This window comes from Aptenodytes patagonicus, chromosome 7 (assembly GCF_965638725.1).
Source record: "Aptenodytes patagonicus chromosome 7, bAptPat1.pri.cur, whole genome shotgun sequence".
Classification (NCBI taxonomy): domain Eukaryota; kingdom Metazoa; phylum Chordata; class Aves; order Sphenisciformes; family Spheniscidae; genus Aptenodytes; species Aptenodytes patagonicus.
Window position 1 is genome coordinate 42,938,456 of NC_134955.1, and position 24,486 is coordinate 42,962,941.

The 24,486-nt window shown below is 36.8% G+C and overlaps 1 protein-coding gene across 4 annotated transcripts in view; it reads left to right on the top strand.

Moving 5' to 3' along the window:
• AKAP6 (A-kinase anchoring protein 6) overlaps nucleotides 1–24,486 on the top strand; it is a 293,258-nt gene that overhangs the window by 240,778 nt on the left and 27,994 nt on the right. For all 4 annotated transcript variants that reach the window (XM_076345005.1, XM_076345008.1, XM_076345007.1 and 1 more), the window contains exons 11-12: nucleotides 1,973–2,197; nucleotides 19,447–19,662. In XM_076345005.1, coding sequence (XP_076201120.1) covers nucleotides 1,973–2,197; nucleotides 19,447–19,662 — 441 coding nt within the window. The remainder of the gene's footprint in view (nucleotides 1–1,972; nucleotides 2,198–19,446; nucleotides 19,663–24,486) is intronic.

Consider the following 24,486-nt stretch of genomic DNA (forward strand, 5'->3'; position numbering starts at 1 on the left):
CAGAAAAATAACATATAACTGTTACAGTTTTCCTGCTAAATGCAATTTCATGAATAATAAGCAGAGTTTGATAGAGTTTTGTTTAATTTAATAAAAACCTCTGCAGAAACTAACGGCACTAGGCATACTGTTTTAATTGGCATGATTACGTTTTAATTGGCATGAAAAAAATTAAAGACAAAGATTTTAACTTCTAACAATGGTAAAATAGAGGGATATGGTTTTTAATATTACTTTCATCTAAGGTGAACAGTGTGGAATGGAAATACATTAGAATGAAATGTCAGTGGTGCGTACAGTTTAATCTGTGAAATTTTGTCCCCTGTGCTGAATATTACTCTGTCTCAATTGCATATTAAACAACCCTATCAAGGCAGGCATTGGCATCTGCTGTGCTGACACAAATTGTGAATTAAATGAAATTGATGTCCTCTGTCGTATATTTATGAAGACGGACCATTCTCTGAAGTATTCTGTTTATGAAGAATTTATGATTGCAAACTGTTCCAGAACAAAAAAGTGGCAATAAATTCTTTTTTGTGACCCTACCCTCCAAGGGCATTGATTTCACCTCCTGCTGCTACTTTTGTTACAGCATAAAAACAATAGCTAGTGCTGGATTCCACTGAGGGTCTTCAAATTATCAATATTTGCACCATGAAAATAGAAGGGTGTTGCCAAGAAAGCATGTTTTTCACTTATGATCTCCTAAAGACATTATTTACAGAACGCCACATAGTAGATTAATGTCTGCTGGTCTAATTTTATTTGTGTTTTAAAGCTTATTTTTGGAAGCTAACTTCATTGTTATAAATTATATTCCAGTAACTTTCTAAAGCATGCATTTTCAACAGACAGCCATACCGGGTCACCTAAAACTGTATCTTCATGTTACGACAATTAACCAGTCGTTAATTATCAGTTTAAAAGGTTATTGGATGTGATTGCCAGTGTATATTCAATATTCTACAATCAGTAACACAGATCTAGTGCTTATAATAAGTGTCAGCCTGACAGCCTCTTATAGGTCAGATAAAATACTGCTTGGCATAGAAGAAGCAGGCAACAGCGTATCTCCCTTGTGATGTTAAAGGATGGCCTTTCAAAATGCTGAAAAGGAAGGTAACTTTCTGTCCGTGGCCTCTCCAGAATATTCATTATGCTCACAGCGTCCACTATCAAAATGTTATTCAGTGGTTCTTTTATTAGAAATACTACTTTGAAAAGCTGTAGTAAATTAGTTTCATCAGCCATCAGAGGTGAATGTTTATTCTGGTCCATTATTTTTAAAGTGGATGCTTAACATGGAGAACTTAAATTCGAATTTAGTTGCCTAAATAATTGGCCTGATGTTCAGGAACATTGAGGCTTTGCAATTTCTAGCTTATTGGCATCTGAATGAGTTCATCCACTTTTAAAAGCAAACCAGCTGGTTTGTGACCTACCTACTCCTGTATACAACCTTAGGGCTACAAGTTTGGAAACTGTGTCCTGACAGTTCATACCTCAAAAAAAATTTCAGTATTTCAGCGTTTCCCCAGAAACTTAGAGAGTACCTTGGATAAGAGTTTGGTGAACTCAGTGCTTGTCATATTTTCTGTTGCTGCCTAGAAACCAGTAACTCTCACGGTCATAAGCATCTAAAGCCATGGACAAACTCTGTAGAGTAACTACTTTAAAAAGTTATGTACCATTTTGTCTCCTCTGTCCATAGTTGCTCTTAATAAACATTGATTTATCAGGCTTCCAGCAAAGTCAGTGACACAGACAGAACAGCATAAGTGAGAAACAAGGATACAAAAAATGAAATTGATTGAAACAAGGAAACAGAGAACTAAATTGATTGATATTAGTAGTAATTATTAAAAATACCACATCTCTAGTCATCTAACAGATGCTTCTTGTTGCACATGAACCTGTATATGCTTTGGTACATAAGACTAATCTATGTTTTCTTTATCTGATGCATTAGAAAACCCTAGGAGAGAAGATCCAAGACACAATGGTAGGGCACAGTGGGTTAGGTCCACGTGACCTGCTCTCGCCTGAAAGCGGCAGCCTGGTAAGGCAGCTGGAGGTCAGGATCAAAGAGCTGAAAGGGTGGCTGAGAGATACAGAGCTTTTCATCTTCAATTCCTGTCTGAGACAAGAAAATGAAGGAACAATGAATGCTGAGAAACAACTGCAATATTTTAAGGTAATAAAAAAACAATCATAGTTTTCATAGAGAAACTCCTCTTTATGGTAGGATAAAATATTTATCTTATACATAACATAATGCAATGCATTTACATATGTAATCATATATTCATATTTTCAGCCTCATTTATGTACTATGTGTTTATTCATGTTGATTTTATTGAACCTTTACAATAATATTTATTCCTTAAACTTTTTGCAAAAGAGAGCTTTAGAAGGCTAATCACACTGCAATTGGAAAGCAATAGTATTCTTTCATTCTACTTCACTATAAAGCTAAGTTTTGTCACGAAAAGCTTCACTCTGAATTTCACTCCTTATATCAGTTAAATTAATTAATGTGTCGTGTGACCATCAGTTTAATAGCCTATTTCTCTGCACATATGAGTCAAGAATAGCCTATTTGAGGTCACATTTGCAAAGATATAAATTTAGCATACATGAGAAAACATTCAAGTTTGTGGCGAATAGGTATGTGGAAAAAGACATATACACTGTGAGATTTGCATTAATCTAGGCCACATCTTAAGCCTAAGCCTGAAGATTTGTGGAAAGGAGGGAAAAGAATTGTAGTCACAATGCTATATTCAGATGGATAAGCTCCTTCAACTGAAGGCCAGCATTCAGCTTTGCAACTGACTTAATGGAGGTTGTATGTTTTGTTCCATTCCCCAAAAGTAGTGGGACCATTTAGGAAAGAGGACTATTAAGTTAGCAAACAAACCTGGTAGAACCATGCAATTTTCTTCTGTTCATAGCTATCACTTCTAAATACACCCTCACCTGAATCATCATTACAGGTCACTTTACTCTGCAAGTGATCTTTGACCAAAGAATAAGAAAGGAATCACAAGTAATTGTTGAGCTTCAGAGGTAAAGAGGTTTTTCTCTTCCACTAGTAGTACATCAGAGTGTCTAGAGCAACAGCACTCTTAGGGTGATAGACAATTTATTAAATACTCACCTCAAAGCGCATGTTGCAAACACTTCTAAACACACTTTTTTATACAAGCTTTCAAGAAAACAACAGCAGAAAAATTACTGTCTTCCCAATTAGTCGTTCCTTAACTCTTCCTTTTCCAACCATGGGGATTAGTGAGAAGGTTGTGTCAATGTAGATAAAGTTGGAAGGGGTTTTTTCAGGTTCCTGAGCATGTCCATTTGAATGTAATTTTAAGTTTTCTTATGATATCTTTTTTTTTTTTTAATGATTTGTCGTCTTCTGCTAATGGGGGGAAAAAAATCATGCTGATTCTGTTTGTTCTATCAGCAAACTTCAAAGCTAGTGATTATGAAGAACTGTTGATAGACCTGCAGAACTTCGCAGCAATAGATCCATGTTTTCCATAGGAAATGCTGGATGCTTTTTATTTCTGTGGAAAATATGGCATTTATTTAAGTGCATAACTATGGATTTAAAAATCTAATTTCAGACAAAACTGTTTTTAAATATACATTTATATATATACGGCTAAGACTTTTTTTTATATATATATATATGTACAAACAGAAATACCATAGCAATGTTACTTACATATTTGAAATGTGCATAAATCTCTCAGACGAAATCTTTTAATATATATATGACGTGATGTCATGCCAAGAGCTCTAGAGATGTTAAACAGGATAGTACCACCCACCATGATGTAACCAGAGTATTTCATTACTCGGTTGATTATCTATTAATTACATAAATAATACATTAATTATTTTCAAAATGGTAGCCATTAGAGTATAAAAAATAATTACCTATCAAATATGGTGAGAGCACATCACTTTGTCATATATATTAAACCATCTTTGTCTCATTAAATCTGAAATCCACTATAAGTAAGTTTTCCATTCTTCACTGATCTCCTGGGGAAGTGTTTAAAAGAGAAAATGGATATAATTAACAATACTGCAATGTATAATACATATATTTGAGAAGGAACATTTAGAACATTTTCAAAAACATTAGCTATGCCACTAGTAGAAAACCTGCTGGGGTTTAGTTTGACTTACTTCCCACTTAACTTAAGAGTTTAACCTTATTACTGCTTTCACCATAGTAAGTGAATCATTGTTTCTTAATGGAAAGTTATTGTGCTGCACCATCCCGATTATACACATAGCCACTGTACACAGAGAAACATTTTTAATAAAATAAACTCAACAATGCTGTTGATTTTCATTCCATAATGTTATGTTTTAAATTACACTTATGCCTTAGGAAAAACAGTTATTTCGTTTTTCAGGTGTTTTCCTTTCGTTTTGCAGTTGGAGAATGAATTGAATGTATAGTTCACATGCAGTTGGGACCCAAGAGGAGAACAATGTGGTGGGAGGAGGGGTTGTTAAATTCATTAGCAGGAAATTATTTTGACGACTTTTTCTTTTATAAAAAATCATGCCATATTAATTTGAGTGTTCTTTTTATTAAAGAATGTACTACTGCATTACTTTTCTTTTGGGATATTGCTGTGCAATAATACTACTTAGCATTTCTATAGTACTATCCAGTCAAGGAGCTGTACATGCTGCACAAACATTAATGAACTAAGCCACACTAAACCTTTAAGGTAGGTATTATTATCCCCGTTTTAGAAATGAGGGAAATAGAACGCATGGAGATTAAGTGACTTTTCTAGGTATTCACAGAAAGTCAGTGGCTGTGTTAGGGTAGAACACAGCTACAGTGACCCTAATCTTTGGCGCTAACCACAAGGCAGCCCTTCCTTCCTTCCTTCCTTCCTTCCTTCCTTCCTTCCTTCCTTCCTTCCTTCCTTCCTTCCTTCCTTCCTTCCTTCCTTCCTTCCTTCAGGTTACTTCTCAGTATATTCCATTTTCATATGTGATGAAAAGAGACTGCTTCCTTGCGTTTACCGCTGTTTCTTCTCTATATTCAGAGTTCAAATCCTGCTGAGTATGTTTGGCTGATTTTTTTCCGTTATTATTAGCATATTTAGATATTAAAATTACTAGAATATTATTAGTTAAGGACATTACCCAGCTTATGTATGGTCCTGTATTTCTTGGTTTTGTGGAAACTATGTGGTATACTTTGGTCAGCCCAGTGATCTCTGTGGAACACAACGTGCAGCCAGTCTGCAGAGCCATTTTGTTACTCATTCCACCAGCTTTCAGTGCTCCTGGCTGCCTCAAACATTTTCATATTTAGTTATGAAGGAGAGGCACGAACTTTGCTTCAGTCTATAGTGACACTTGCTGGCCATTCCACAGCAGCATTAAGTGAGCTTCCAAGTGTAGCCTAAACCGGGCTCCTGTCGAGAAGGGGGAAAGACTGAATGCAAGTTGCCCAGCTGTAAAGGGGGAAGCATGGGTGTCTTACTCCCGGTTTGTTTTCTTCTGTTGCAACATGAAAAACCCATGAATCTGGACTAAGAAAATCAGGAGATTGACTTAAAATTCATGAGATCTTCATAACTACAAATATACATTTATTTTATTTATTCATCCTTTATATTTCTGTTCTGCCTTTCAAGTCCCTTGAGTTCATGTTTTCTAGCTTTTCACTGAAATGATGAGGACCAGAACCAGAAACATACTTTTTAAATGAAATAAAAGATTCTCAGGTAAACACATAATTCTGGCAGCTGAAAGACCTAATGTCATGAGATTAATAATTGGCACAACTGATTTCCTAACCTAATGATGTATGGCAATTTTGTGGGTCAGGAGAGATTTGGAGCAGGAAAGAATGAGGAGCAAAAATAAAAAGAATTCACATTCTTTCATGAAAGTTTTAGTAAATTTCATTTGAGTAAGGTCTAGCCAGAAATTTGTGTGCTTGTTGGCTTTGAAGTAGAAGTGTGCTGCCACATTTGCTTTTATGTGTCTGGGACTTCAAAAAGCATGCTGTTTTCTCTGCAAAATGCCCTCCAAAAGACAGCAAGGGAGCCTAAATAATTAGTCATATATTTCTGTCACTTGCAATAAAACTTATGACTTTAAGTGTTCAGTATAGAGAAATGACCCATCAGCATCAAAAAGGTAGTTGTTATGGCTTTGGCTCACAGACCAGCTACTCAAGAAGCAGCTTAAACTTGCGAGTATCTGTCCATCTCAGAACCCCTTCTCAATCACATAGAACTGGGAAACCTTCTGCTGCTTTCAGTAGCAAGATTTATAAAGGATCCTGTTCTCCTTCCCCTCCAAACTTGGTTTGGAGGGGGAACAGGATTCTCCTGTTCAGAACAGGATTTTAGCAGAGGTTTTCTGCTAAATGGTGTTCTTTGGCAACAATAATGCTGCATTTCATGTAGTTTTCTGATCTGGTTTTATTTGAAGCAATAAGCAACATGCTGTATATATTGTCATACCTGCCTCCTAAATCTGTATTTTGGCCTTTAAAAAAGAGAGACCTGATTTTCAGCAGTACTGAAAGCTTGTGGTTCTCATTGACTTTAGTCGATGTATTCATTAAAGAAATCAGACTGCTTATTCGTACCAAAAAATGTTGGAAATATTTTCTCATTTAATATTTCTAAAAGTCAATGGTCTATTGAATTCCATAGCTAGTAGTATTTGTAGCCATTTCTGTTTGCCTTATAAACAGTGTAAATTATTTGATGCTTGTAACTATTTCTAATGACTAGACTCACTCAGAAGTGTATGTTTTCATCTTCCACTAAATTTGTGACTGAGCATAGCAGATGATGCAATGTCATTTAAAAAAAGGTATTTCTCAGCACCATCTCTTATTTCTCCAATGCCTAAAGGAACTGAACTTTTTGATTAAACAATATAGGTTCCATTGGTAATTAATAATCAATCAGTTAATCAGTTAATACTTCTTATAATGCTTTTCATTTTAACTGAAACATTTGCATAAGAGTCAGCACTGCACATCTTACAAACAATTATTTATGTGATAATTCTATCACATAAAACATGAGTGAGTTTGGGAGCATATAAGATTATGGCCAAACTGAAATCAAAGAAAAGTATTAACTTTGAGTAAAGGTTTGGAGACTCAGAGATTGGAGAAAAGTGCTGGCTGTTCCTACAGGTGCCAGAAATCGCTTTCGCTACTGCATTTTGGATCCTTTACAATTTTTGGAATGATGTTCCTGGCAGAGCTGCAATCAAAGAATTACAGAAATTCAATGTGCATGTAACAAAAGTATGCAAAACAGTTTCCAATAGAAAGTCCAAAAGAAGTCAAGCAGGATTTAATCCTTTTTATACCTCTAAGACGATAAAAAAATGTTGTAATAATTTTAATAAATTTCTCAAAAAGAGTGTGACTTCAGAGCCCTAAATCTTTTCACAGATGAAGAAATGTTTACCCAAATTTTGTTTGGATTAAATTTTAACAAACAGGAAAGCATACAGTATTAAATCTTATGAAAAACAGGTAGGATTCCAAAGTCAAATGTAGCCTGATGCCACTTGCAATGGTTTGAAGCAAACTCAGACTGAATTTACATGACCAACCATCCCAAAGCAGCACTTCTGTAGACTGCTTAAATGAGAAGCCACATCTTTATAGTAAAGCAGCTCTACCTATTTTTTGCCAAAAATGTGATATTTTGGCCCTAATACAATACATGGTTTTATAGCTCTAATTTGATTTTAGTATACTCAAATATCAATGCTCAGTACTATATATACACACACACACGGTACTCAAATACTTAACATACTCAAATGTATCTCAAATTTTGATTTAATATACTTACTGAAAGAAAGTTCAGTTTGTGTTTCAGTAAGTTCTCCCTATTTAAGGCAACACTAATACTATTTACAGTTCCCATTTAGGACTAAATATCCCATCTGAGATAGCAGCTTTCATTCCATCATCCCATTTGGACTGTGAAGCTTGAACTGTGAGTTCTCTGAGGTTTTTTACATCGTTACTTAGTTTTTAATTACTCAAAATCTCAAAATTAATCATAAACACTATCTGGTTGTCTAAAACCGTTTTGCCCCACAAGTCCTCCCTTTGCTTGGGGAAAGAAAGGGACACAGAAGATCTTGCCACCAGGGATGGTTAGATCTGACGTGCTGCAGGGTTCCACACAGATATCATAAAGTATCTGCATGCAGTTCTAATTCAGCAGTGGCAATGGGCTTCTGGACTAAGATTGGGGTGTGGGATGGAGGTTACTGTAGTAACAGGGGGAACCCTGAGTTCAGCAGAGCTCAGATACAGCAATACACTGAATCTTTTGGTGGAGGAGAGAATAGCCTAGTGGCTATTTTTAGGCTATTAATTCATATTTTGCTTCCTTCCTAGCTCTATTTTATGAACTGTTCCCTTATTTCTGGTATACCAAGATGATTACCCTGCATAGTCATATGGTAGAGGTATGTTTAAACAGGCTAGCTTTAGATACCTACAGTGCAGAGATCTTGTCTGAGCTTCTTTTATAGTAACTGGGGAGGGGGGAAGCACTTTTGGGCTGCAATTAATCTGTCCTGTTTTAGGCATCTGGCTACGGAGAAGATGTACTGTACCTCAGAAAACCTGCTTCTAAATGACTAGCTCAGGCTTCAAGTTTTCCATTAGCTCAGATGAATCCCACCCAAGGAATCATCAGGAATGTCTTTAAGACTTGAGGGACTTGAAGATGTTGAGGCAACTGCAATCCCAGCTCAGAAAGATTTACTGCTAATACCTGTGAGGTTCTCCCACACTAACTACAGGCTTATTTCTTTTCCAGAAAAGTTGAGCCCAAATTTCTTTCTCAGCCCTCCTGAATGTGCAATAGGGTGCTTATTTGAACCAGTGCCTTCTTGTTAACTGGAGCTCATGAGAAGGAGGCAATGGGGCTCTTGTCCCTGTCTTTCTTACTGTACTGGGATGGTTTGCATTTAATTCTCATGTCATGATTAGGCTTGTAAGACTTGAGGTCTGACTCAAGCTGACTAACACAGAAGACACCCTGGCTTACAGAGAAAGCTGTCCCAGACTGGCCTTTGCAAAGTAAAACTTGCAATTTCATAGTGACAAATGGCTTCCTTCCGCATCAATGACATCTGCAGATTTTGGGCTATTATGTCCCCTCTGAGTCATGGCCTTTTGAAGAATCAGATGTGTAGAAGTGAAAATATCTGACTTGGTGTCTTTTGAGAGAACATTCTCAGCTCCATCATTTATTATTGTCATTATCATTGAAGATATAATTGATTTTCTTCTTTTGACCCACCCAAATGACTCCCTGAAAATGTGACTGCTTATTGTCCTGCTATTGCCTTGAAGATCTATTTACTGCAAAACCAGAATCTTTCTCTTCTGTTACTACCAACCTGGAAAAGGAAAATGAGAAGGCGGCAAAAGATGACAAAAGAAAAAAAGAAAGAAATATTTCCCCTAAAAATAAGCCAAGATTGTCTTGCACTAATTTACAGCGAGGGGTGGTACTTTGGTTGGCCTCTAAGCTTTATTTCCTTTGTTAGTGATAACGTATAGAAAAACAACTACAGTGTGGACTGGAAATATAAGAGAGAGAACAAAAATTCACTGTACTCTCTCCATTAAGGTCCACTTTGTACTACTGCATGTGATTATACGATTTATTTGATTGTCTATAACTGCCCCTTTGGAGCCATAGCATTGCATTTTCAGGTGCAAATCTCTCCAATATTAGTGGATTATTGATTGAATAGTGTTCTCTGGAGCCATTAAATCCTACTAACAAGGTTCTTCTTTAATTGGTGGATCATTGACCTAGTAGACCGTTGCCTAATTTTGGATTCAGTACTGGACAGGTTTCCCAAGTTTCATCTTTGCATGTAAGTTAATAGATCATAGTCCCAATAGGGAATAGTATTATAAATGTATTAGTACCTTTACTCACACTAAATATAATTTCATACTGCCAGGAAACCCATCGATTTTAGTAGAATTATTTGCAGGGTAAAGTGTAATTCAGTATGAGTAAGAATATGAATGTAAAAAGAACAGGCCTTCAGTATACATTCTGAAGTGTTATTGCAATCCTTATCAGATATATTATGTATCACAAGTATGAGACGTCAGTCAGGAATGGGATTTGCAGACTGGCAACATATTACTAGAGACAGCAGAGTGGCTTAGATTATGCTTGCTGCATAAAGTCAATGGAAAAAAAAAAAGATGTATGTGGATTCCTGTCCTTTGCAGGATGATTCTCTTACTGGTCTGTTAGGAAAGTGCTGCATTTCCTCACCGCAGAATAAAACGGAAGGCCTGGCCTCTAATCTGGTGGATTTTCTGTGCATTTCGCCAACGGCTGATGATGTAACGTCATTTGTAGTGCACCACCTTTCCCTTTATCACAATGACGCTTATTTTCATGTTTTGGGCACAATAAGAGGAATCTCGTTATGTTCTCTTGTCTAAGCTTTAGTGAAGGAAAGAAAGCCTGTTTCATGCCCTCTTTGCTTTCATCCTATCTAGTCCTCTTACCCCAATCCTGTTGTCCAGGCGATGGAAGAATGGCAGCTGAAGGTGCAATAATATGAGTAACGCTGAGCCTCTAAGACCATCATACACAGTCACGTCATCCAGACTTTTGGCTTTCGACAACCCTTAGCTTTTTGACTGCCATTCACAGTTCATCTTGACCACATCACCTGCTTCTGTCCTCACCTCAAATTCTAGCCTTCTCATAGCCCTGGGGCTAAACTCCGCATGTCAAAGCCATGTCTGTCTAACTTGTACAAGAGGCAAGTTAATGTTAATTTAAAATTTAACGTATTTATGCAAACACTTGCCTAGAACTTATTTATACAAGCAAGATACTGAGGTAGGCTAGCCTACTTCAGATACGAGCGAACCTATCTCATCGCAGTGCTGCCTGGCTCTGGTTGGTTCTGCTGCAAGTAACTTCTCTTGTTGGGGACTTTTAGTTTTGTCTTGAGGTGAAACCAAAAAATGTGTGTCTGTGTGTATATTTATCACTAAGATATGGCAAAAGAATGAAAATAATGTTTTTATGTTTTAATGATATATCCATTCTGAGGATATATCGTTGCTTTTTTGAAATAAGATGAGGAACACCATTTCTAGAAAAGCCTGCTTGCTGTCCTTGTGCATATACAGACACACATGAAAGCACCATAATATATTCTCCTCTGTTTACCCCGGAGCAGCTCAAGCTGTACATTTTTGAATCCAGGCTAAATTTGCTTCACTGACACAAGAAAAAAGCCAAAGGAAATCTTTTTTCCCTTACTCATTAGATGTGTTTATTTTCCCTTTCCTATCACCCTGCCTGTCCTGAAGTCTCCAAAAGATTAGTCTAATTTATTTTATGTTTGCTGCTTTGCCATAAAAAGGTAATAACAATGCACTGCAGGATGTTTTTTTCCTGTAATTCAGAATAGGGTAAATTCTCACTACATTTCGGAATATACCAGGCCCATTGCACAGGGACAGCAAAAATGCATGTCTACCATCTGTGGGGGAACTACATTAAGAAAGGTACTACGTACAATATTAACATCCGAACCTCAGCCAGAGGGTTACAGGTATTGATGTACATCCATGCAAATAAGTTTTTCCTTTAAAGCCTCTTATATAGCTCTGAGGCAGGATACAAAGTTTTAACAGTTTTAACTGTTCATTAAAGATGGCTGAAATTCTGATACCTAATAGTTTTTAGCCAATTGGAGGGGGTTTCTTGGCATCTAAGGTGTGATGTATGTTGAGAAACATCTTGATTTCTTTTAAGCTGTAATTCTAAGTGAATTCCAATAACTGGAAGTAAAGTTGAGCCTAACTTATGCCTCACTTGATTTTGTAAAATTTCCACCTGTACCTTAAGTCATTTAATCTCTTGAATTTCCACCCAAATTCATTTGAAACTCTGCCCAGTGTGGTGATCTAGCACAAATTTCAGGTTTGTAATGTCTGCTACAGGCAAATGAATTTTTGGGTAGCGTGGTTCAGGATTCATTACAAAAGCAAAACATAGCACTGATACTTATCCTACCTGTCTGATGCTTTCCCTACTTTTATTTTAGCATCTGGGGGGGGCAAAAAAGAAACCCTAGCAAATTGTGCCACTTCTTTCAATATTTCTCTGTTGGATCTGTTTCTCTGGAAAGAGAACTTCTCAAATTGAATGAAAAGAGGGCATGAACTGAAGGCATTTATAAACACAAACAGTGCCAGATTAGAAAAATGGATCCTCCTGCCATCGCGTCTGGCTCCTCTGTCTGAATGACTTGGCTTATCCCCTGGAACAAAGTTAACCCAAACTTTGCAGTGTGTAGTAAATAGCTCTAAAATATTTCATTGTGAAAATGAATCTAATTAATCCCCTGTACGAAACACAAGAGAAATCAGGCTTGGAAAATCTACGTTGTATTTCAGTAGGGAAGATGCATTTACAACACTGTTTTTCTTTTATTTTTAAAAGTTACCTTCCTGTAATCGCACACTAGTTTAGAGCTAAGATAGGAGCGTCTTAACAATAATGGGCACTTTTTTAACAGATTATTGCCAAAAGTGCATTCTTTATTCCAGGGAGACACTGTAATAGATACCAGCACTTTAGTAATGATACAAGCAATCTGTAAGCTATTACAGTTTCTTTTATAGTAACTTAATCTTCATATTGTTTTATATGTCTGGAATTTTAATAGTGTTTTTAATTTATGAAGATAAGTATATTACATATTACTAGTTACATGGGAATATTAGCTAAATATCAGACCATTGAACTATATTCTTACAAACAAATATTTTGAAGTACTTAAATGAGCATAGGAATAGAACAAAGAAATTAAAGAATGTCGTGCAGATATAATAGCAGCTTTTATGGAATGAGCCCAGAAGCATCTATTCTGGATTGTTACTGTTTTTAATGCATATATTGTACTTCTAGAAAAAAATGGGAAAGAACATGGGTACTTTTAGAATGCTATTTAAAAATGCATATTTTATTTAAAATAAATATATTTACCTAATTAATAAATTTATTTGCATTATTGATTGCAAATAAACACAAATTCCCATGTAATTTTTTAATGCTAATGAAATGAATGAATATAAGCACTTGATTATATGTAGAATGTAAGCGCCTATGTAGATTCTTGAAGCCAGTGCAAAAATGAAGTATTTTTTCCTATTAGTTCATTGCCATTTTTAACATGTATAGAAACATGCACAGTTCACAAGGAATATAGTGAACTGTGCTCAGACTTGTAAGAGAGATATCGTAACACTTTGCTAAGCAGTGGGTTACAGAGAGATATGATCAGCGTAGCAATTTAGTGGTTGTAATGCTATTAACAGTAGGGCTTTTAAATAAGGAGAACCAGTTTGCTGTTTTGAAAGAAGTCATATTCTATTTTAAACTGTCATTCTGTATTTCTGACTTGCAATTAGATTATATTTCTAAAATGTCAGTCCCAGATTCTGTTGTGACTGTCATCGTAATAAAATGTGACAGCAAAGATATTATATCAATATTTTTTCCATAATTAGCATTAAAGATCTCTCAAGGGTTAAGTAGAAAGGTTTTCCACTGAATGGTCTGCAAGCCTTGTGCCTTTAAAATCTTTTAATATAGCCAAGACTGGTGACAACCAGGAGACAAATCTATGAGCAAACCCGTTTGGAGAGAATAGTTTTGTGGTGTGTGATGTATGTTACGTAAATGAGCTTATTAGGACTCTCATCTATTTTATTATTGGTGCCCAATTTAATAGAGGCATTTAAAAAACAATATTTCTGCCTGACTCCTTGAAATGAAGAAGATACATTGATATAATTGAGAGCAAATGATTGCATGTTGTGCCATTTAATCATGTCATTTTTCAATTGCTGTTTTTTGCACTTCACTGCATACTTATAGAATATTTAGCTTCAGTATAGATTAAGTCCCACAGTATGCAACTGAGTAGAGTTCCCATATTAGGTGACATTTTCTTTTAACCTTGAAATCAGCAAAAGCACACAGGTTTGGCAGTATTTTTCTAAAAGATGACAAGTCATCATTCATTTCCTATCTTTGTCATTTAGCTTTTTTATTTTGAGGAATTACTTTCTTACTAATATTTTGGGGGGAATTATTGGGTTCTTTTTCATTCAGAAAGAGAAATTCTTATTTTCACCATGTGTCCTGTAAAGATGGAATTTGAAATACAGGGATGCATCACCCCAGACAAGAGAAGTTCCAACTGGCATTGCCATTTCACAGAAAACACTGAAAACTAAATTTTACGCAGCATTTGCGACCATTTTGTTTCCTGTTTTCCCTTTATTGGTGTATTAGTGATGTTAGCCATGATTCTTAAAGTTTTGCATTAGTACTTTTGAAAACTGAAGTGCTGCGCTAGCTGAAAATTAGATGTAAAAAGGCAATTTACATTTTTTTAAGAGTTGCAGTTTGGGTGTTGTACTCAGAAGGGTAGCTTCCATTCTCAGATTTTGCCTTAATTTCTGCATATGTCTGTTGTACTAAATAACAACAGTTCCATCTTCATTTCGTCTTCCATCAGGCAAGAACTGATGTAATAGGAAGAGTATCATTCCCTCCCTCGCATACCCACATCCTGTAACAAGGAGAAAGAGTAAGCCTTTAACAGACCAAGGTTAGACAGAAACTTCCTCTTGGATCTGGTCATTCCAGATTTATCTGCAGTCGAGCTTCTTTCATTTTCCTAAAAACACCCAGTATTGCCCATACACAGAAACACCACATAAGCCTAGAAATAGCATTTGTCTCAATATAGGTTGGCATTGCTTCTGAACCTGAAAGCACAAAGAAACTCCATCTGTGTAAGTTGCCATTTGTCATCTTCTAACTATTTTCAAAGCTCTGGGCACCTCTACATGGACCTTTATTATTCCTAATTGTAGAGGGAAAGCAAGAAAGATGGAAACGGTTGAAAGAACTTCAGATCACATAAAAATGAATTCCCCAAACAATACGTAATAAATGGTGCTACAAAAATCCTATCTCAACATTTTATGTAGCGATTATGTGTGGATTATGTGGATTTAAGTGAACGAAACTAATCTTAAACTGACTTCTAAACTATTTTTAAGCACAAGTCGTCCCACTGAATTCACTGAGAACCTTGGTACTTTTAAACGATTAATATTAAACACCTGCTCAAGAACCTTGATGTAACAGTGCTTCAGTGGCCAACTCATCTACCGAGTCGTGTGAGAAAGCCGACTTCCCATCCGTGTCCTTCCGTCATGCAGAGCAGGCTGTGCGGCACAGCTCAGGCGCTGATACACTGCAGGAAGGCTGAGGGATGGAGGGGCACTGAGGCCTGAGGGGCTCTAATATTCCTCAACGTCCCACCTTTCTATGCCTCCCACACTCTCTGGCACTGCCTAAAGCTGCACACGTGGTTCTGGTCATATGCCATTCTCTTAGGAGTCACAGAGCTATGCAGAGCACCTTCTGTTCAGATCATGGCTACTTCCATCCCCATAGATAGTGCCATTAGCCCATGGCTTGGAAAGAGTGTTTGATGTCATTCGACTCAGCAGGGGCTTTTCCAGATGATTTAAGGCATGGTATTAACAAGCTGTGAAAGTAGTTTCAGCTAGCCTTTTTTAGCTATGCGGGCGATAACTTCAAAGCACTGAAAATAGGAGTAGGCAGAGGGAAGAAAAATCTTCCAAGATTCTAACAGCACAGACAGGAATCCTCAGTATGGGAAAATATGACTCATAATAACATTGTAATGAATAACACCTCAGTGTTATCAGGGTACCTGTTGCAAAGCAAAGGACTCAGACACAAAGTCAAGTTCATACACGGCAGCTGCAGTTACTGTGTATACTCTTAGCCTGCAGCAAAAAAGTCAAATACATTAATTTGAGTTTCGCTGCAAATGATTTAAGTGAATGTTTCTCCCACATTTGCAAAGGTTTGGATTGTATTTACAGTTACCGCAGCTCAACGGACACATGATACAGTGCGGCGCCACAATCGAAAGTGTATGATCTCTTAATCTATACTTCAGCAAATCTTCTGCACAGACAGGAGACTAAGCGAGCCTAAGTGATGCTCCTCAGTCTACTGTTAGATCATTTCCTAATTTTCTGAACTGTCAGGTACCCAGTAGCTTACTGTAGCAGCTGTAGACCATCAGGCCCAAGCCTCAGTAGAGGTACACATCATCTTTCTTTTCCTTTTTTTTTATTAATCATGAATTATAGCTGTTAATTCACAATGTAGAATGTACCTTGCAAATAATTAAAGTAACCATGGTCCTGGAAGCGTACTTTGTGTGTACAATTGCCATATTGTCAGGTTTTTATAGAAGCATGCCATTTTAACAATAGCAGAACATGGATGGATATACAACGCTGTGAGATGTCATGTCATAGGATACAGGCAATTATTGTGTCCCTTTAGGACATTGTATACCAGACCCTAATACTGTGTAGATTCATTATTGTTAGTGCTATTATATAGGGTTTAAAGATGTCTTTACATGATTAAGTTTTCTGGCTTTTAAAGTATTGATGCTATAGCCAACTCTTTCAACACGCTGTTAGATACAAGCACTTCATTCTTCTCCTGCTTAATATTAACCATAATATCATGTAATAAAATTGAAACAAAAGTGCCATAGGCCTAATTGTACTGTCACAGCCATGTAAATCAGAAATAGCTTCAGTAAAGCTACTGTTACTATGCTGGTGTAAAATTGACGTAAATTAGAAATTACTTGGATGCTGTAGCTCTGCTTGCAGATAACACAATGTAAAGGCCTCACTTAAACTCCCATATAATGGCTTATGAATTAAATACTCCTTACCTCATCATATTATATGATATTGTATCAAAAATGAACAATATTTATAAGGGATGACATAATCAGGTAGATCAAGGTAAGTTAATGTTACGAGGCCAGCTTCCGAGCTGTATTGACTTCCATGAAGTTAATGCAGATCTACACAGATTTGACTGCCATCAGTATATAACTTACCATCACTTCCATAAAACTGAATTGCTTAGCTGTTATACAATGTAAAATAAGAACTCTGACTTTATCTTTAGATAGATTTTTTGGGTTGGGTTGGGTTGGGTTGGGTTGGGGTTTTTCTGATGTGATGTTAGGCTAATGAACAACATCAGAAAGGAAATGTGCCAGACATGGTGGTTACATCAAGAACTATGTAGGCAACTAGTAATGAACTCTAGGAAAATAAATAAGGGCAAGTTCAGGAAACATAAGTGAAAATGCAGCTCTGGTATAAATTGAATAATAAAATTCCTGGTCATATTTTGCCATAAATAGTGGTTTGGGAATTTGTCATTCACCTTATTTAAAATTCAGAAGTATTAAAGGTACAGGGTTCTCTCATTATAGAAGTAATAGAATTCTAGCTATTACAGAGTTAGGGTAATTTAAATAGCTATAGAATGCATTATATCAATAAGTGGAACATCTGTATGAAATGTCCACCTGCTGATATACTGCTCAGTGTACTTTACAATGAAATGTACTTAATCATTTTAAGACGTCTTCTAATGAAGCCTTATCAGGATTAACATTTTGAACACAAATACTTTTAGGCATTAAAACTTCCACTTTAAATGAGATTGCATTGTCTTGTTTACCCTTGTTGATTAATAAGCAATCTGTTAACTGTTAGAACGGCCCAATTGTGCCAGTGAAAGTAGATTAGTAATTCAGCTATGTTTGTGGGTTTAATCATCATTTCTCTTGAAGGCTTTGAATAAAAAAAATCGCTTGCACACTATCCATAGGCAAAGAAAAGGTATATATTTTTAGATGTGTATACCGATGTTTTGCTTCAGACTTTCAGCTTAGTATTATTGATCAAGCACATACTTCCAGCAGCAAAATAATCCTTTGAGGTACAACATTTCTAAGTATAAATCCCAATTTTTAAGGAAAAAGTGATATGAAAATCTGGAACCTGAATTCACTTTCTATAGAATGTTATTGTTTTGCTAATAAAATTCAGGAGGGCAGGTCCTGATTTTTTATCAGTTAACACTTGTGAACAGCTTTGAGAGATGCGGTGGCTTTTTTTGTTTGCTTATTATGATTAACTGGAAGCTTAAAGGCAAATACCCTGTCTTCAAAAAAGGTGATAGTTCAGATTTTCTCATGGGGTCATGCACTTTCATCCGTGGCATCCCACAAAGGGAAACAGATGTTGGCAAGTTACAATTTAAATTGTCTGGAAAGCTCCCACGTGTGGAACACAGTCCTGTTAAATTCAGGAGTAGCACAGGCCTACGATAATAGTTGCATACTTGAACCATGCAATACTATAAAAGTATAGGGTCTCAGAAGCTGGGCTGAAGCAGTCATCCACAGATGCATTTGTGCCTTGTGTACCCCAGCTTCATAGATATTATTATTAAAACACATTATGAGTTAATAAAATCCTGATTTGAACTTGAATGACGGTAGAGTGTGGTTGTGGATAAAACCATGCTCGAAAGCACCCCATGCCATTACCTGCTTCCGGATGGTAGATCTCTCTTTAGTTTTGGCGTGCAGGATGCACTATTTATACTGCTATTCAATGAGATTCTCGGTGTAGTTACTTAGTTTTCTGGCGTAGAACCAAGATATCCTGGCTCCCATCAATATTCAGCAATACTAGGGCTTAGCGATTGTCTCCCATCATGCAGTTCACGTCAGACTGCATTCTTGGTAGCACTGGAATCGGTATGATGAAATAAATGCAGTGAATAACTCATCTTTAAGAAGGGTACAGTTATCATAGTATTCCTACGTTTACTTGAATATGGAACTACCCTGAAAATATTTTATGATAACAAAAAACATCCGTAAAGAATTTTATACTGAATTTTCTCCTTCTTTAAGGTTTCTCCTCTGACAGGGTACCTATGACCCATAATTTCTATTGTTTTTTCTAAATATATATATATTCTCATTGCATGAATACAATTTTTCCCCCATTTTTTTCTGAAGAATTTCTGAAGCTGATTATTGTCAGGGTAACTCATTTCAGATGTGTCCCAGTTGAACGAAGAAAAAGGAAGAATAAACCAGTCTACACCATAAAACTTTCAACATTATTGAGACAGTTAGCTATGTATGGCATTTGTTTGAAGGAGACTGAAAGTAACTTTATTCCTTCTGTGCTATTACGATTAAGACTCTGTTTATCTGAAAATAAAACATTAAGCTTTGACACTAAGTATGGGAATTTATGGAAGAGCTGAAAAAACTATTGTAAGACAGAAATTGGGCTCCATTAAATATCAGATAATAGTTAATGTTTTAATTTGCAAAATATTCCACACTGACATCTGTTGTTTGTCTGTCCTGCAGTCTCTATGCTGTGAGATCAAACAGAGACGTCGTGGGGTAGCCTCTGTGCTGCGATTATGCCAGCACCTCCTGGATGACCAGGAGACCTGCAACCTAAATGCAGATCACCAATCCATGCAGCTGATAATTGTAAACCTTGAGAGGAGGTGGGAAGCCATTGTCATGCAAGCTGTCCAGTGGCAAACAAGGCTACAGAAGAGATTGGAAAAAGACTCGGTGAGTGACGCTTGCTTTAAAAAGATCTCATGTGGTTTCGTTCTTCATGAGAGACACTTTTTCAGTGCAAAACAAACATTCATCTCAGAGTGTTTTCTTCTGACTGAAGATGCTATTCTTAGTATTTACTGCCAACAAGTGAAGCTTTAGTTTTTCACAAAGCATTGTATTCTATGGACAAAACTGATTAATAAGATAAACTCACAATATACATGTTCTGTCTGCTGGATATTTAATCTCATCACATCTGATCCTGTCAAGTAATGAAAACAATCTTCTCCTGTTGCCATGTTGCTCAGTACCTAACAGAACTGGGCTCAGAGACATATTTCACTGATTGTAAATATATTTCAGAAAAAGTATTTTCTGTGTAAGTAAGACTGGTTTTAATTAGCATCCCAGCAGTAGATGTGTATTTCACATAGAATGCCATGGGTATGTGATTAATATACAATTCTGTGCTATTTGAATATAAGTAAAATGCATTAATTTGCTTTTATCTCAGGGAAATGATTCCTAAGAGGCAAAACAGCACTCTGCTTAAACCATCCGTTAAGTGGCATAAATTAGACAGGTTTTCTACAGCATAAAACTATATTACAAAGCAGTATCTACATTTAAACAATAAACCATGGGGGAACAAAATAATCCCTACTGTAACACCATTGACTGTAATGGATGAATTGGCTCAGGATGTTATGTGCTACTACCATAATGCTGAAGTCTGTATACTGCAGCTACATTGACAGCAATGATAACCCTATGTAGTGCATACACTGAAGAGCCTTGATGAGATTTGAGAACAAGTGACATATATTTAGCTTACCTAATTCTTTAGGATTATATCAAGCAAATTAAAGGAAAAAGTGCTTGACATTTACATGCTTCCTAACAATTATCTGACTAACAGTGAAATACTACTTTTGACTTCTTTTTGTCAAAGTTCCTTTACAAAAATAACAGAAGCTGTAATTCTCTTGATCAGTTGCAGTAATGTAGTATGAAGATATGCAAGACATTGTTCAGGAACACTAGTGTTGTGGTTTAACCTCAGTCAGTCGGCAACTGAGCACCACACAGCCCGGTGGGATGGGGGAGAGAATTGGAAGAGTAGAAGTGAGAAAAACTCATGGGTTGAGATAAAAACAGTTTAATAATGGAAATAAAATAACAATAACAATAATGTAATAATAATAATAATATACAAAGCAAATGATGCGCAATACAATTGCTCACCACCTGCCAACCGATGCCCAGCCAGTCCCCCAGCAGCGGGCCCCCTGGCCAGCTTTCCCCCAGTTTATGTACTGAGCATGACGTCACATGGTATGGAATGTCCCTTTGGCCAGTTGGGGTCAGCTGTCCTGGCTGTGCCCCCTCCCAGCTTCTTGTGCACCTCCAGCCTTCTCAGTCGGTAGAGCATGGGAAGCTGAAAAGTCCTTGACTAGTGTAAGCACTACGTAGCAACAGCTAAAACATTGGTGTGTTATCAACATTGTTCTCATCCCACATCCAAAACACAGCACTGTACCAGCTACTAGGAAGGAAATTAACTCTATCCCTGCCGAAACCAGGACAACTAGCAGTTCCTGAGTGAAAATACTATTAGTATTAGGGCCAAGAAATGGTGAGTTAGTGAGGAGGATGCTGTGGAGAAGTGCACCGTTGAAGGTAATAATAATCTGTTGCCTGCTTACCTTTATCAAATGTTATAAAGTAGGAGTGCTCCTCTGCCTGTTTGGTTTATTGGTTGCTTTGCTTTAGGTATTGAGACAGAAAAGGGATCTGAGGAAGGAACAAGGTTTTAATAGACTTTCAGGCCAAGTCAAAAGGGGCGTGTCTCTGTATGAGGCAACATGGAAGGAAAACATCATTGAAAAGCAGATGGAGTGTCAACATTGCTGTTATAAGCATGGGAGTAGTCAACTGACAATGTAAGAAGTGCAGATAATTGGGGAGAGACAGTTAAGCCCTCAAAAATTTGATCTGGTTGGAAGAAGTGTAAAAATGATGAAGCTACACGTGATCGTACAAGGGCATAGAGAAAATAAAAGATTATTTTTCAGCCTTTCCTTATACATCTATGTGCAGAGAGAGAAGTATCAACTGAAGAGGAATGCTATTGGAAACAACCAGGGAAATCAACTAAGAGCTTTCACTATATGACCAGCAGAAAAAGGTCAAATCTTAATGATGCTAAGATTCTTCTCATAGAGCTAGTGAGAGCTGTAGATGTCACAGCTGATGTAGATTACCAGAGGGAGAACAATCATGTTGACAGAGCATGAAGAAAAGAGGAGATTTGGGGAGGACAGGGCAAGAGTTCCATTTTGTCTGTGCTTAGTTTATGTTAATGGACATTAAGAAGGAGATATTTAACAGACAGGTAGAAGAACAGGGTTAGATGCAAAGGAGTTTACCTGAGCCCTCAGTCCAGAGATGGGAACTGCAGGTATCTGAATGTATATTATCATCTAAAAAGGAGAAAAGGAAGCAGGTAAAGAAAAAGGCTTGTTCAAGTCCAGCATAAAGCAGACGATGAAGGAAGTACGATTAGCAAAAAAACACGGAGAAGGTAGAAAAAGACTCTAGAGAACAGAAAAATCCAAGGCAGTAGTTTGCTGAGAATCTGATCAAGTGGAGTCAAAAGTAAAACAGAAGCTGGTAAAATAAAGGTCATGAGAAAATGTTACAGAAATTTCAGTGGAATTAAAGGAAGAAACAAAATTAGTGAGGATCCAGAATGAAGCTGAATAGAAACTGGAGGTAGGAGTTTTAAATACATTCACATTTAAATGAGAAGAAAGTCAAGAAATAAAGGAAGACAAATGCCACCTCACCAGTGGCAGAGAGGACAACATTCTTGAGTTTTGATGGTAATGAATCTGGCAGAGCAAGAAATGAGAACAGAAGTCAGCAGTGTGGGTAAGTGAATGGGTTAGAAGATAAATATGAGACTGAGGAATAGAAAAGATTGTTAAACAAGGAAAGAAAATGTAATAGTAAAGCTTTTTAATTCTCTTGAGAAATGCTGGTTATATTTTTGTGGTAGTTCCATCTTCAGAATATTTTTAGTCATATTAGTAATATATTACATCAGTAGCTCTAGTAAACTGTTGGTTAGTGCTACACAAAATGTTTAATGAGCTGACCAACAGTAGAAAAAACGGTTGAATTTTGGAGCTTCAAGAACAAGCATATGCAGTATTAGGCAACAGCCAAACCAAAAAATCGTTCTCAGAATCCTGAATTTTATTTGCTAGAGGCTGAGTATCTGTTAGGTCTATAACTGCCCAAGAGAGATTGGACTGGTTTTCTACTGTATTTCTCTAAAAGTTGAAGTACCACAAAGATGGTGAACTGCCTTTTTCATCTACAAAACATCATTTTGTTGTAGTAAATATATATCTTCTATTGAACTTGGAAAAGAAACAAGTTGCATTTGTGAGATAGCTTAGAGAGTGCTGAACAGAGGTCCAAGTTACTGTAGTGAAAGCACATTATCTCCTTTTGCATGTGGGCTGCCATGTGGAATCAGTTTGCTGTTTGTAGCTGCAGTTACTCTAAATAAACTGTTATGAGCTAATTAGTGCTTGGTGCTGCTTTTGCAGCAGGAGCGAAGTCTCGTGTTTCTGTTTGGGATTGCAACCGATCAGGAATTGAGGCATAGTGAGGGTATGAGCACTGCACCTTGCTTGATATCCGGATGCTTGGAACTTCACAAGGTGCGTGCTGCTTTGTTCCCACTTGGCCTGAGGTAGTCTGGAGTTATTTGCTGGGCTGAGTTGACTTTCACCGGGCAGGGGGTGTACCACTCTTTCCGCTGAGAAATTTAGAGCTATCACGATGCTCATCTAATTTTCACTGTGGGCTGTTTTGTTTTGGAACCTCTCATCCTACGCTTGTTTATAATAATATGATTCTTTGAAGTATGTCAGTATCTACAAGTTTCTCATGTTGCTAAAACTGTCTGTATTCTCAACATTTAAAGATGCCCCAGCCACTGCAGGATTCAGGTTTCTTTGTCTTCCCTGGCCTGAGTTGGCACATTCTAGCCTTCCTTTTCACTCAGTTCCTGTGTAGTCATTTCTTGGGTAGGTACCAGGACTGTTTCTTCTGCTTCCCTATCTCTGTATTTGATGGTGTGCCAGTCTTGGCACATAAACAGTATCCCTTGGTAACAAGTCTTTATTTGTGGTTGCCCACAAAATACTGTAATTTATGAAAACAAATGAGATGGTTTTATACCCTGATGGCATCTGACTCATTCATGGCATCTGACTTGCTGACAGTAAAGAAGATAGCCCAAATGATTATATTGCCTCATATAAGTACAAGAGTCACTTGCATCTTCTACTGTCTTCTTAATTTGTGTACTGGGATCTTCCTTTGTCCTGTTTCTGCCCCTTGCTATATTCAGTCACTTATCTGGGCCACTTATAGCATTACAGCGGTATGCTGGAATTAACCACAAAAGGCTTTTAGGTTTCTTTTGAATTGTTTGCCTTCATTGATGGTTTTCAGCAGCGTTTAATTTTGCTCAACTTTTGCAATAGCGGGCACCATAAATTTACAAATAACAAGAAGATATTAATATGTATAACAAACATCTAAAGTCTGGTAAAAGATGTCCTTCTCATAAACCAAAAGTTATATCTAGAATGTGAAATTATCAATAAGAATCACTCCAGAAGGATGAAATGTAGTTAGATTCAGTAGGTTAATCTAGCTATAAAGAATGAAGTATTCATACAATGAAAAAGACAAAGATTACTTTTAAAAAACAGTAGGACACTTGTCTGTTACTGGAAGCAGTCCTAATCT